This window comes from Pleurodeles waltl, chromosome 3_1 (genome assembly GCF_031143425.1).
Source record: "Pleurodeles waltl isolate 20211129_DDA chromosome 3_1, aPleWal1.hap1.20221129, whole genome shotgun sequence".
In the NCBI taxonomy this organism is placed as follows: domain Eukaryota; kingdom Metazoa; phylum Chordata; class Amphibia; order Caudata; family Salamandridae; genus Pleurodeles; species Pleurodeles waltl.
Genome location: NC_090440.1, coordinates 512,732,386 through 512,747,816, shown reverse-complemented (window position 1 = coordinate 512,747,816; position 15,431 = coordinate 512,732,386). Strand labels below are relative to the sequence as shown.

At 45.6% G+C, this 15,431-nt stretch overlaps 1 protein-coding gene across 1 annotated transcript in view; it reads right to left on the bottom strand.

Moving 5' to 3' along the window:
• The window catches only part of PGPEP1L (pyroglutamyl-peptidase I like), a 122,576-nt gene extending 107,907 nt beyond the window's left edge, over positions 1–14,669 (bottom strand). The window contains exons 1-2 of the mRNA XM_069221449.1: positions 14,660–14,669; positions 8,222–8,274 (exon numbers count right to left, since the gene is read on the bottom strand). Of these exons, the coding sequence (XP_069077550.1) occupies positions 8,222–8,274; positions 14,660–14,669 (63 nt within the window). The remainder of the gene's footprint in view (positions 1–8,221; positions 8,275–14,659) is intronic.
• Between the last annotated feature and the right edge of the window lie 762 nt (positions 14,670–15,431).

Sequence of the window (15,431 nt, the reverse complement as noted above, 5' to 3'; positions counted from 1 at the left end):
TATCTTTAGGCAGTCACTGTTGAGAATCCTCCAATTCTTATTAATAATACACTTTATTTTATTAGAGGCTGTATTGAATGCCGTCACACAATTAGGACGGTTCATGAGGGTCTGATCATTTCCTCTCAGAGGGTCTCCCCATCACAATGTTGCACTCTTTTCTGGACTCTTTGAATTATTCTCAATGGATAATCTCATTCCAACAGCTTCTGTTCAAGGGCCTCAGATTCCTTTTTAAAGTCTTTCAGTTCTGAACAATTCCTCCTAATGCGGAAAAATTGTCCATAAGGTAAATTCTCTCTCAGGGACTTAGGGTGAAAGCTCCTGAAAGATAATAAACCATTTCTGTCTGTTGGTTTATGATAGACTTTAGTCGTCAAAATCCCCCGTTCTGGTCTAATTTCTAAATCGAGAAAGGGTAATGATTCCTTAGTAATGGTAGCAGTGAACAGGAGTAGTAGATCCCACTCATTAAGCCATTGAATAAATTGGTCAATAGATTGTCTGTCCCCTCTCCAAATCAAGAGGATATCATCAATAAACTGGCACCAGAGTCTAATTGAATTCCACCATGATTGATCCTCCTTAAAAATTAATTTCTGTTCAAAATCCGCTACGTACCAACAGGCTAGACTTGGGGCAAAAGTACTGCCCATTGACATACTATGGATCTGGGGATAGATTGTGTTCTCATATTCAAAAAAGTTTTTTGTCAAGGCCAAGTGTGCTAAATTGAGGATAAACAACCTAGGTGTGTTATAACGCCAATTCTGTTGGTATAGAATATCCTCTACAACCCTCAATGTTTCTGCCCGGGGAATGTTCGTATATAAAGATTCAGGCCCATATTTATACTTTTTGACGCTAAACTGCGCTAACGCAGTTTAGCGTCAAAAAGTTTTGCGCCGTCTAACGCCATTCTGAAGCGCCAAGCGGGCGCCGTATTTATGGAATGGCGTTAGACGGCGCAATCAGACCGGCGCTGCCTGGTTTGCGTGGGAAAAAACCACGTAGACCAGACAGCGCCGGCGTAGGGGGAAAATGGCGCATGGGCGTCTTAAAATGGGGCAAGTCAGGTTACGTCGAAAAAATCGTCTTAACCCGACTTGCGCCATTTTTTAACGACGCCCATCCCCCATCAACATGACTCCTATCATTGTAAAGATAGGAGTCATGCCCCCTTGCCCAATGGCCATGCCCAGGGGACTTCTGTCCCCTGGGCATGGTCATTGGGCATAGTGGCATGTAGGGGGGCACAAATAAGGCCCCCCTATGCCACCAAAAAAAAATATAAAAAATAAAAAATTATACTTACCTGAACTTACCTGAATGTCCCTGGGGTGGGTCCCTCCATCCTTGGGGGTCCTCCTGGGGTGGGCAAGGGTGGCAGGGGGGGTCCCTGGGGGCATGGGAGGGCACCTGTGGGCTCATTTTGAGCCCACAGGCCCCTTAACGCCTGCCCTGAGCAGGCGTTAAAAAGTGGCGCAAATGCGCCGTTTTTAGCCACGCCAACTCCCGGGCGTCTCTTTTGCCCGGGAGTATAAATACCACGTAAAGGCCTGGGAGTCATTTTTTAGACGGGAACGCCTCCCTTGCATATCATTAACGCAAGGAAGGGGTTCACGCTAAAAAATGACGCACATTCCGGGAACTTTGGCGCTATTCGCCTCTAACGCCATAGTATAAATATGGCGTTAGTTGGCGTTAGTTTTGCGTCGAAATTGCGTCAAAAAAAACGACGCAATTTCGGCGCAAACGGAGTATAAATATGGCCCTCAGGCCCATATTTATACTTTTTGACGCTAAACTGCGCTAACGCAGTTTAGCGTCAAAAAGTTTTGCGCCGTCTAACGCCATTCTGAAGCGCCAAGCGGGCGCCGTATTTATGGAATGGCGTTAGACGGCGCAATCAGACCGGCGCTGCCTGGTTTGCGTGGGAAAAAACCACGTAGACCAGACAGCGCCGGCGTAGGGGGAAAATGGCGCATGGGCGTCTTAAAATGGGGCAAGTCAGGTTACGTCGAAAAAATCGTCTTAACCCGACTTGCGCCATTTTTTAACGACGCCCATCCCCCATCAACATGACTCCTATCATTGTAAAGATAGGAGTCATGCCCCCTTGCCCAATGGCCATGCCCAGGGGACTTCTGTCCCCTGGGCATGGTCATTGGGCATAGTGGCATGTAGGGGGGCACAAATAAGGCCCCCCTATGCCACCAAAAAAAAATATAAAAAATAAAAAATTATACTTACCTGAACTTACCTGAATGTCCCTGGGGTGGGTCCCTCCATCCTTGGGGGTCCTCCTGGGGTGGGCAAGGGTGGCAGGGGGGGTCCCTGGGGGCATGGGAGGGCACCTGTGGGCTCATTTTGAGCCCACAGGCCCCTTAACGCCTGCCCTGAGCAGGCGTTAAAAAGTGGCGCAAATGCGCCGTTTTTAGCCACGCCAACTCCCGGGCGTCTCTTTTGCCCGGGAGTATAAATACCACGTAAAGGCCTGGGAGTCATTTTTTAGACGGGAACGCCTCCCTTGCATATCATTAACGCAAGGAAGGGGTTCACGCTAAAAAATGACGCACATTCCGGGAACTTTGGCGCTATTCGCCTCTAACGCCATAGTATAAATATGGCGTTAGTTGGCGTTAGTTTTGCGTCGAAATTGCGTCAAAAAAAACGACGCAATTTCGGCGCAAACGGAGTATAAATATGGCCCTCAATGTCCAGCCCTGCTAGGAAGTCTTTATTAGGATAAAAATCCTTATAGCTGATCAGATTAAGTATATCTCTCATATCTTTTACATAAGAGGGACTCTTCCATACCAAAGGTTTAAAAAAGAAGTCACAAAATTGTAACAAGGGTTCAAGTATGGAACCAATTCCAGATGCTAGAGGATGACCAGGGGGGAGGTCTAGAGGGTTTATGGACTTTTGGAAGGATGTAAAAATATGGAGTCACTGGGCTGTTATTACACAGAAAACTCCCTTCCTTGCCTGTAATCCATCCATTCGTCACTGCTTCTTCCACCAAAATGCTAATCTCCCTCTGGATATCCCTAGTTGGATCTACAGTCAAAATCCTATAGTTCCGGTTATTGGATAGGAGCCGTAAACATTCCTGATGGTATGTTTCCCTATTAAGGATCACAATCGCCCCTCCTTTATCTGCTGGTTTTATTATGATATCTGAATTCAAATTGAGTTCTTGTAAAGATTCTTTTTCAGATCTGGACAAATTCATAAAGGCAAGTCCCTTTTTCTACCCAAGAGCCTCTACTTCCTTAATCACTACCTTTCCAAACACTGCTACCTCCTCTGGTAGTTGAGCCAGTGTTGGTGTGAAGGTCGATATGGGCCAAAAATTGGTATCTCCCTGAAGTTGAGGATTCTCTTCATTCTGGTCAAAATTTATTCTCAGACAAATACGTCTAAAGAACTCAGCTAACTCCTGTCTCACTTTAAAGGGGTCCATCCTATTTGTTGGAACAAAGCCAATTCCCCTCTCAGAGACTTGCTCCTGCAGGGCTATGAGGGTTATGTCAGACACATTCATAACAAGGTCTAATCCTTGCTTGTCCCTGGTAAAAATTCCCGGGACATGCTCCTTGTCACCCGTTGATTCAGGTTTTCCCACTGTACACGTGGACCAGTTCTTTGTCTCGTTCTTCCTCTTGTTCTGCCTTGCCCTAAAAAAGTTGGATTACCCTGTTGAAAGTGATAAGGTGGGTAAGTTTGTAAAGGTGGAAAAAAGGGTGACCAACCAAAATCTTGGCCAAGCCCTGGGGGTTGGGGAGGGAGAAAGTTTCCATGAGATGGTACATACTCTCTTTGAGCGAATCACCCTCTCCCTCTACCCCTCCAACGAGGCCTGTAGCCCCAATCACTATCCTCACTCCCTGAGCTGGAGGGGTCATCTTCTCTTTCCCTTTGTCCTGAGACAATTCTATTTTCTAGACCCTTTTGTTTTACATATTCATCCATTATGTTGGGGTACACTTTCTCCTTTGAGAACTTTTTCAAATCCTTCTGTAGTTTATTAATCTTGGATTGATTTAGAAACTCTTTATATTCCGCTACCCCTTATTAGTTTCTTCCAATTTCTTTTTGAACATAGTGATTTGTGTCTTGAATGACTGTTCACTCATCTGGATCTGAATCAACAAAGTGTCTGAAATCTTTTTGGCCGTGTTGATGATTAAGATTAACCAATCGCTGGTACATTTCCACGCAATGAGTTCCCAATCCCGTCTAAATTGTGCATCCTCCAAAAAAATCAGAGGCTCATTCGTGACCAGTAAACCCCTTGGAGCTGCATTAGCTCTCTGTTATTCCGTCAGAATAGCTCCATGTAAAATGGTCTTCACATGTGTCTTCTTTAAGTCAGTTAAAGTGTCCCAACTCTCCGTAAAAGTCAGAACCCGAGTGATGGTGGTATTTCCTAACAGAGAGGGGCCAGACAAAATCAAAGCCACCGCTTCGTCACTGAAAGATAAACCCTGTTCATCCATTATGATGGTTGGGTCTCCTGCAGAACTGGATCTATCAGTCCGTTTTACCAAAAAATCCATCTTTTGGTAAAGTTGTTTTTTAAATTGTAAGTTTGAAAATGCCACTTTCAGAAAGAGGGCATTTTCTTGCTTAACCATTCTGTGCCTCTGCCTGGTTGTGGAATACACGTCTGGATCAGGATGACAGCTGGGCTGTTTGTGAATTCACTCTAGACAGTCACACAAAGGGATCTGAGGTCTATACTCTGCATATCCTGATGAGTATTCCTTGGCTACAGTGGTGAGAAGAGCTAACACTTGTACCTGAATAGGGCTGTGCCTGTCCTTACACAAAGCAGTCTCCAACCCCCTGGAGTGTCTGTGGCCAAGGCAGGAAAGGCAGGGTCTTGTGCACTACAGAGACTTTCCTTTGAAGTTTGCCTACTTCAAAGGCAGAAATGAGTATAAGTATTGGACCTCAGAGACCACAACCTTAGAATCCTTCTGGACTGAGGGCATTATGCCAGGAAGAAGAGCTAGATGCTGTAGGAGGGACTGCCACTCTACCTGTTGCTTTGCTGTGCTGGCCTGCTGCTTCTGTCCTGGGAGTCAAAGGACTGGACTTTGCTTTCTACATTCTGCTTCCAAAGGTTCTCCAAGAGCTTGGACTGAGCTTGTAACTTTTCATAGGTCTCAGGGACATCAAAGACTTCGTCTGCCAGCACCTGGGATTTCTTGCTGAGAGTCCTGACACGCCAAGTGGTGCCATATCCAGTTCCTGGGCCCTTGGCAGTGAATTCTGGTGTAAGCAAGAAGAAACCGAGTACATAGATTCCAGAGCGAGTTTGGAACCGGCGCCACTCTCAGACTCTGTGCTGCTGCCTGCACCGGAGCCGTGGTCCCCACTGAGTGCAACGTTGCAGGCCCGACACCGCTGTAGTGCCTCCGAAGTCCCACCACAGAATGAGTCCTGAGTGCTGTGTCCCTGACATCCATGACACCCGACTCTGCTGCAGCACCTGTGGCACCCATGGTGTGATCGCTACCCTACAAAGTTGACGCCTTGCGTCTTGATCTGCTGGAGTCATTGACCCGGCCAGATCATAAGTAACGGATTCCTTGCCTCCGACGCTGCAATACCACCCCTGCAACTTTAAGGAATTAACTCCTCACCTCTCATGCATAGCAGTAAGGAACCCGCATCTCACCTCCCTGTTAGTAGTAAGGAACCGCCGCTGCACCAGCTCCAGCGACGCCTCACCACCCTGACTCCGTGCAATGTTTTAGTTTTTTCATCATTTTCAAAGGTACTGTTTCTGGGGTCCATGTGACTCTGTGACCGGCCCACACTCCCTCGCGAGTGGCGTCAGACTGTTGGGAATGACTCCGTCAAGATGTTGTGATCACCCCAGTTGGAGCTATTGTGTTTCTAAGCACTTTACTGAGATTTAATCTTTAAAAGTTTTTATCTTTGCTTGTGTATGTTGGATTTGTGTTGTTTTGGTCTTGTTTTACTCAGATAAATATTCAACTGTTGTGGAGAACCTTTTGGGTGTTTTCACTGTGTTACTGTGTGTGTGTGTGTGTGTGTATGTGTGTGTGTATACAAATACTTTACACATTTCCTCTGAGATAAGCCTGGCTGCTTGCACCAAGCTACCAAGAGGGTGAGCAGGGATTATCTTAGCTGTTTGACTCCCTTACCCTGACTAGAGTGAAGGTCCCTACTTGGACAGGGTGCAAACCACTGCCAACTAGAGACCCCATTTCTAACAGAAACAAATAGTTTAATATGCTCAGAATAAGTCATTACACTAGGTGATGCAATTTCCATATATTTTCATCTATGCACTGTAGAATCTTCCCCACCCTGATACCCACTGAATAACTAGGCCACACACGGAGCTGTTAATCACACGTCTTTATTCCGCTGCTTGTACCTGTGAACTCCAACATTCTAAAACAAACTTTCATTATGTTCTATTCTAGCAAACATCACACTGATACAGAGTTCTTGGGAAGTCAGAAATGTTCTGTTCTAAATCATGCAAGACAGCATATGCATTGTATAGTTTTATTAGTAAAACTTTATGTCTGTGAAAATGTAATGGTCATTTCATTTGAACATTTGCTGTCTGTAATCGCAATGTGCTACCACACCATGAATACTCTACTTTACACCACTAAACTCTACTTTGCAACACTACACAACACTGCACTCTACTCTGCACCACTCCACTTAACGCCACTCTACTCTACCCTGTACAACTCTACTCTATGCCAATGTAGTCTCCGCCACTCTACTCTACTCCAATGCACTCTTCATCACTGCACTCTACACCACTCCAGTATAGGCCATACCATGTCAACTCTGCACAGCTCCACTCTATGCCACTGTACTCTACGCTACCCTGCAACACCGCACGCTACGCCACTGCAGTCTATGCCAATACACTCTACTCCAATACACTTTACTCTGTAACACTCAGCTGTATGCCCATGCAGTCTATGGCAGACAACTGTACGCCACTATAATCTAATGTTCACCACTGCACTCTGCTACTGCCCTCTGCACCACTTTACTCTACGTCATTACACTTTATGCCGCTCTTCGCAACTGCACTCCGCCTTTCACCACTCTACGCTAATCTGTGCCACTCCACTGTATGACACTCTACTCCTAACTACTACATTGCACAAATGCACTCTACTCCACTGCGATCTATGTCACTGTACTTTGCACCACTGCACTCTACTCTACATCACTGTACTCTGCAACACTGTACTCTTCACCACTGAACTCTACGTCACTCGCCTATGCACTATTCTATTCCACTTTACTCTATGCCACTTCACTCTATGCCACTGCACTCTATGGTACTTTAATCTCCTCTGCACCACCCTGTGCTACTTTACTCTGCACCACTCTATGCCACTGCACTCTATGCCACTTGACTCTACTCTGTTCCACTGCCCTCTGCATCACTCAACCGTACGTTACTCCACTCTGCACCACTCTACTCCACTCAATGCCACTGCACTCTGTCACTGCACTCTCTGCCACTCTACTCTGTGCCACTGTACTCTGTGCCACTCTACTCTGCACCACTTCACTGTGCGTCACTTCGCTCTGCACCACCCACTCTACACCACTGCACTTTGCACCACTGCATTCTACTAAGCACCACTCTAATCTATGTCACGGCATTCTACGACACAGCATTGTATGCTGCTGAATTCAGTGCCACTGCACTCTATGCCACTATACTCTGCAAAACTCTATGCCAATGCAGTCTGCACCAGTCCACTCTACTCTATGCCACTCCAGTTTATGCCACTCTATGCGACTTCACACTATGCCACTCCAATACACAATACTCTCTGCCACTCCACTTAACAGCATTCTACTCCATTCCTCGCCATTCCACTCTACGACACTCCACGCCATTCTGCTCTATGCCACTAACTTTTAGCCATGCTGAATAGCAGCCACACTGGTGTACAACATGGCTAAAACACATTGGAAAAGCCATCAGCCCTTGCGTAGGTGAGACCTATTGGCTTTGCCAATGCTTGTCTGTTATATGAACTACATCTGAACCCTTCTTTTCGTTCTATACCCCTTTAAATATATTTTGCTCCCTCTCTACGGGATGGTAATTTCTGCTTTGAAGCAAGTTTTGAGTACTACATACACACATTAATAGATGCGCAGCTGTTTAGTGCATTGTACTTACTTTAACTGCCTCCCAGCTAGAGTTCACAATGTAATTCCTGAAAGGACCAAAGCCTGAAATTACAAAAAAAAAAAGATATTATACTGTTTTTATAGGAATACAAAAAGCAGCATGTTTGCTTTGCTTTCTGTTTGATAACCGTAGCGATTAGGTTTAACGTATCTGCAACAGCAACTTTGAAATGGGTTCACAAATGACTTAGAATAACAATTTTGTGAAACAAGGGCACAGTACAACACTTCCAGTAACAGATGAAAAGCTCTCTATGGAGGGTTAAATGATGTCTTAGCCTATAAGGCTCCTGAACCAATAGTATAAGACCATGTCCTGCTCTTTCTCGGGACGGTTCTTTTGAAGGGGGTCTCCACTTTAATATGCATAAAAGACACAATGGGCCATATTAATTAGCTCCCTAAATGTGGCACCCATCCAAACTTCTCCTCTAGACCTTTGTGAGTTAGCCCTAAGAGAACTAATGCTGGTCACGGAATTAGTTTACAGATTTTGCTTGATGTTATTAATTATCAGAACCATCTAAACGTTCAGAGACAATGAAACTTTACCCTGATTCTAATGTGTTAAGCAGTACCCACTACAGTTAATGAAGTTCATCAAGCGGCAAAAAACAAATATCAAGTACTGTGGCACGACGACAATCAACCTGATGGTCCTCACACAAGGGCACTAACTTCGCCCAACAACCAAAAATAATCTGTTTAGTAAATGAGAGCTGACCCATCATATATCACTTCTGCAGGCAAGTCAACCCCAGTCAGTTGGTTCCACTCATTCCCCTTGCATGGAGGTGTAGGTTAGGGGGGTTTGAGTGCAGAACCCTGACATATTGCTGCAGAAGAGGTAGACAGAATTTTGGGCAAAAGGCCAGGCTCAGCAGATCAGAGAAGCATATTCTTCTGGCCCAATTCAGGATGAGTTGAGCTCAGCTCCTCCAGACCATCTTTAGAAGTATTAGGGGTAGAAAGTCATGCAGGAGATTGTAGTCCCATTGCAGGGAGAATTTGTCTCCAAAGGAACTCTGAGGATAAAACTCCAGTGCGCAGTAGTCATGAAACTGCACATTCTTGGCAGAAGCAAAAAGATCTGTTCAAGGCAGACCCCCACTGGATGAAGATGCCTTTAACCACTTGGTGATACATATGCTATGCATTTTTTACTAGATGACTTCTGCTGAGCTCATCCACCTTGGCATTTAGTGAGTCTTCCACAGGACTGGCTATCAAAGAGTTCCATTGCCTATCAACCTCACTGCTCAGTGCCCACAACTCCATACCACCCTGTGTGTTTCAGTGCCACATAGTGGTTGTGTTGTCCATTAGGACAAGGACCAACTTTGTCAGATGGATGGTAGAAATGCCTTAAGGGCAAATTGAGTTGCATGGAGTTTGATAAAATTGATATGGTGTCACTACTCTAATAGTGACCACCTCATCCCAAAGATCATACAGCCTTCACTACTGGAGTAGGGTCAACAGCCTGCCACAGATCACGTTGGCTTTGGTCACCCGTCACTGAAGGCTGTGGGGTGCCTTGTCCCAGATATGTCCAACAGTAGAAGGCTACTTCCAGTGCTAAAGCCACTGCAGGAAGAGGCTCCACTTCGAAGCCTTCATCTGCCAACATGCAATGAGAACCAGAAGGATGCACGAGACCCGGAGATGAAGAAAACAGGACGGAGGCTCAAACATCTGGATCATAATCTGAATGACTAGGACTTGCTACGGGGGGTGGAACGGCCTTGAGAAGCCACCCTATGCCTATGAAAGGAATCCATTGTGCCAATTGCAGGTGGAATTATGGCTAATTTATTTAGAAACCAAGGGATGACAGCAGGGAGATGGTTGTCTGCTGGAGGTCCGCAACTAACTACAGCAAGCTCACTGTCAACAGCTAATCACTGAGCTACAGGAATACATGTCATGTGAAGACAGGCCGCGACCACTGCCATCACCTGCATGAACTCCCTGTGGGGTCAATATGGTAAGCTCAAAGTGTTCTGGCTCCAGTACACACTGAAGAAAGTGTCTGTAAGAATGCAGGATGGGCTCATGAAAGTATGCTTCCCGCGAAATCCAAGAATACCATCCAGCCCCTCAGCTGAAGGGTAGAGAGAACCGGAGCCGGAATCAAGATTATGAACTTCTTTCTGAAAGGAGGTGTTCAAGAACACAAGGTCTAATAATGACTTGAACCCTTCTTCTGTTTTGAGCACCCAAAAGTACCAGGAGTAACACTTCCTGCCGTTTGCCACCTTGAGAACTAGCCTCCTTGGTCAACAGTGATGAACTTCTAGGGCAAGGATTGAGGCATGATCTGCCATACTCTGAAAAAAAAATACCAGAGGGACAGGAGAGGAACGCAACCTGCAGCACCCACTGATCCGTGGTAGTTGCATGCCAGCGGGGCGGATATAACTGATGGCCTCTGCTGCCACTATGTCATCTGTTGCCACGAAAGGGCTGCATGGGTCACAAGGGCTGCCTTTGGCAATAGCTAAGACCCTGAGAGTGTTATCTGTATTTTTGTTGCTTTTCATGGAATTGCCAGGCTGGAGGTAGTAAGCTCAAGGAGAGTGCTTTAGCGTGGCTATCTTTGAAGCAATTGTGGGTGCCCAAAGGGGTCATTCGAACTTGGGCAGGCCATGCTACTGGAAATCCGACTAAGAGCCCTGGCAGATCAATCGGGCCTGAAAGTGCTCCAGAGGGACCCAGAATCATATGAAAGGGGTGCTGCAGGCTTTGTGGAAGGCCGCTACATACAGGGATTTCAGCAACTGCCCAGGAAACTCAGGGCGTGAAGGACCAGGCCTTGGGATAGACTGCGAATCAGATGAGGGAGGGTAGAGTAGGATCCTTTGAGTGCTGACTGCATGAGTTCATCTCACAGTCTTGCCTTTCGTCTTTGACTTACCTGAGGATTAAGGTTGAAGCAGGACCAGGCCCTGAAGCAGGAGTGGGCCCAGAGCTTGCAGCGTGACCTGCCTCATTTCTTCAACTCAGCAATGTACAATTTTGCCTTGTGGTCCCTGATGGCCTTCAGGTACACCAGGAAGCATTTGTGGTAGGACTTCAAGGCAGATCCTTGACAACACAGATAGACGGCATGCAGATTTGTAACTGACATCTGTTTCCTGCAGTTGTGGTACAGTTTGAAGCCTGTGTTCTTCAGGAAATACACTAGGGTTGCTAAGACAGTCATCACACAGGGGATCCAGTGGGAGTCTTTAGAGACCAAAGATGCATTACTCCCAACAGAGTACCACAAAACAAAAGGAATGCATCAGGTTCATAGGACTAGTCACAACACTTGGATGGGTTACAAAAATGAACATCCCTTGATTTGAGTAATGAGATCTATTTTAAGGACAAAAACCCTCACCCACCTGTAGGTGGCATACTTCACCCTAGTTTTGCTTCCAAAACACATCCCAAAGGTCAATGGATTGGGCTTCCCCTCGTGGGAGGAGCTCTTCAGATTGTTTGCGATAGGTAGGGCCCTATGTGAGCTACCATGGTGTAGGTGGTGCAGAGATTACAAATACATCTTGGTGGAATGAAACAACACTTTATTAAACGTCCCCAAGAGTATATTAAAATATGAGGGTGACATAACTTCAACCCAGAAGTGAATAAAAAGGTCATTATTTTTCTGCCTAAAATCCTGTTATTGCTATATATTTTTTTACATTTGACAGTATTTTTCTTGCTTTCCATCCATACATTTCTCTAATATGTAAGCTGTCCTGGTAATGATCCCTTTTTTTAGTAGGACAGAAAAAATGTATTCATCATTTTACATTATCATTTTCTATACATCTTCTAGATCAGAGATAATGTTTCAACCCCAACTACGTGGGCACTGTCCTCAGCAACTGGCATCAAGTGGATCATCAAGAAATTAAACATTTGTGTGTGAAGCTGGTGATTTGACATTGTAAAGTGTAATAATCACATGGGCCAATGCCTTTATATATTTATTTATGCTCAGATTATATTAACTTTAATCATTATTTTTTATTATAGTAGTTTGTAGAATAATTATCACTAAAATGTAGGTACAGGTACAGGGAACATTGTGCCAGACAATAATGTTGAACAATCTACAAGCAGAGGACGATTGACACTCCAAGGTGAAAATTCAATTCTCCTCCAAGCAGCTATATCAGCATCCAACACTGCAGAAGAAAAAGAGGAAGAGCAGCAGAAGCGGGTCAAGGAGGAGGGCATTGTTGGCACAAGCAGAAAACAACAAAAGCTCACCACGCCTGGTTAGCAGTCTTCCTCCAATGTCATTTCTGAGGGTTGCCCATTCCGCAGCCACTGCCTAATCACCTACAGATGCTTAACTGCCTATCCTACACACTCATCCCATGCAGGTACATCTTTGGTCTTCTCTCAGTAATGTGAGGGAGAGGGCACAAATGGTGGGTGAAGAACTGCTCTCCATGCCCATGCAAGCTGGGAGCAGTGAAGCTTGGCATGGTGTAATCATTTACCATGGTAGGATCATTTGTTCCATCAGCAGCCCATTGTGCAGGTGTATATTCATGCAATAGGGGCAACTCTCCATGAGCTGGCTGTCTCCTTTAAAGGGCTTCCTTTGATGACTGACAAGCAGGCAAAAGCCTTTGTGCGTTCTGAAATGTTACCAAGACATAGTAAAAATGTGCACTGAACGTATTAATAGTTTGAGGGAAGAAAGTGCAAGGAAACATGCCTTGACCATGAAGAATGTACATGCAATAACAAACAAATGCCAAAGTCAACCTTCATGGCTAACACATGTACAAAATTATTCAGAAGCACCTCAACTTCTGAGCCCACATAATCAGTTGTCAATCCCTTTGAAGAACCTACAAACCAATCACATGCACCCCAAACACCTACATCTTCTTTACCACCACCAATTCAACCACCACTAAGACAAGCCAAACTTACAACACCACTTAACACCAGCATTGCATAGGTAGGGTTGTAGGATATAGCCCCAAAGCCCTAACACACTCACTGAGACCTTTACATTTTTAAAGTAATGCATGTTCCATTTGTGAAAATACCAGAGTGTAAATGTCATCCGTGACCAAAGAATACAGTAAAGTGGTGTCATTGTTACTCTGTTCTTTGTTGAAATTCTAAGTGGTATGGTTTTAAGATTTGGGTAATGCACATTGATTCATAATCCATATACTTATAATTATCATTTTATTATCAATTTTATTGGAGAAAAACAATTAATATGGGGGACATGGCGCTGCAGGAAATCTCACTGGGCCACGCTGCTGCCTGGGCTGGGACTACGTCCCCCAGGCTGCCCTGTCTCCAGCCACTGCCTCCTGTGACTCACGCTATTTAAAGCGCCACCAGTCCCCGCAGCACGGGACATGCCGCTGCAGGAAACCTCATTGGGCCACGCTGTTGCTTGGGGTAAGACTACGTCCCCCAGGCTGCCCTGTCTCCAGCCACTGCCTCCTGTGACTCTCGTTTTTTAAAGCGCCACCGGTCCCCGCAGTGCGGGACGCGCCCAGGTGCGTGCCTGGGCAAAACCGGGCCAAGACAGGCACGTCATTGCTCGGCAGAGGCTAGGCTGGGCTGAGATGTCAGTTCATGCTTTGATCTACTCTATTCCTTGGCATTATTTAAGAAATGGGGAAACGTAAAGCTGTGGACCCCACTGCACGTACCAGCGGTTAAAAAAAAAAAACGCCCAAATAATAAAACTAGCTCTTTGAGCAACAAGGAAAGTAACACCCTAGAGGATATTGATATTCTAAACGAAGAAGTGGAGGCTATTTTGAGAAGTAATTCAAACTTATCACCTACAAATTGTGGCAACCCTGCAAAGAAATCCCTGATATATTTAAGAAAAGGCTGCAGCTGCCCAGATTCTCTAGGGAGCCTGAACAAAAGGTAGCATCTCAATCCGCAAGATTTGATTTATCCCCTGTGCTGACTATTACAAAGTGCAGTGGCTTGGACGCATCACTGCATGTCATAGGCAGCCCTTCTGTGGGAGAAGAGGCTCTCCACCTTCTTTTAAGTCCTGAGGTCCTGGTGATTCTGAACATTTTGTGCTCCAATTGGTATGGGACTCTGGCGGAGAATGGGGAGCCTTGTGGCACTGCTACTTGTGCACGCACTGGAGTTTGTGCTGATGACAATGCCTTGGCCAACACATCTATGGGCATGGAAAGGCTGCCGTCGCTGTGTAGCAATTTTGATCTGGCACCTGTTCACCAGAAATTGGATGAAGTTAAGAGCCTGGTGCTGATGCTATTGAACAAATTAACGGGGGAATCTGGTCAGATGTGTGGGTGTAGGTGCTCTAGGCCAAGTCTGGGTGGGACCTTGCCTGTGTCAGGGGGAACGTCCACTGAGACTGCTGTGTCTGAACCTAGGTTACAAACAGGCAATCAACACTTACGGTCTGCCATTATTCCCCCTCCTATTAATTAATCTGTTCCTTATATTGAAGGAACAAAGGCCCCTCTTGAGGCCGACAGGCGTCAGTGCAGTCTTGATGTCAAGGGTAGGAATCATACCGTGTCTGACAGATCCGACGAAGCCCAACTCATTGACCATAAAAGGGGACTCCAGGGGGTGGCTGGTACCCAGGTGCCAGATGGAGAAGCCATTTCTACAATACCCCCAAATTAGGCCACTAGATGTTGCCTTTCAACGGTTGAAACGAGATGGCCAACATATAAGAAACAGGCCGAAGGTATGGGGAGAATAGGAGGCACCATCTACATGGTTGAGGTTCCAAAGTTGCCACTAGGGTCTTTGAAAACACAGGATTCTCTGATAAACAAGGTCATCTATTGGTTGAGAGATCAGTGTAACTGCCTTTTTAGAGGTGGGAAGACATGGCCAGCCAGGATAAAATTTCGATTTTATTTCTATTTGTCTTGTGGATAAGTTGTTAGTGGATAACCTAATTGATTTCAAACTGCGTACCAGTTACCTTAGGAATCCTAGGGGGGTTGGTATTAGACTTAAACTCTCCCCACTCACCATTAGTCCATTAGTCCACCCACAATATGTAGGGGTCTAACAGGTGGGAAGTGTGATCTTAGCGAAAATCATGCCCTGGCCTTGGCAGCAAACAACCCTCATACACTAACAAATGTTGACTAACTATTCACTGATCCCTATCCAACAATCCCTGTTTTGGTTTCTGCGGGCAGGCGTAGGGT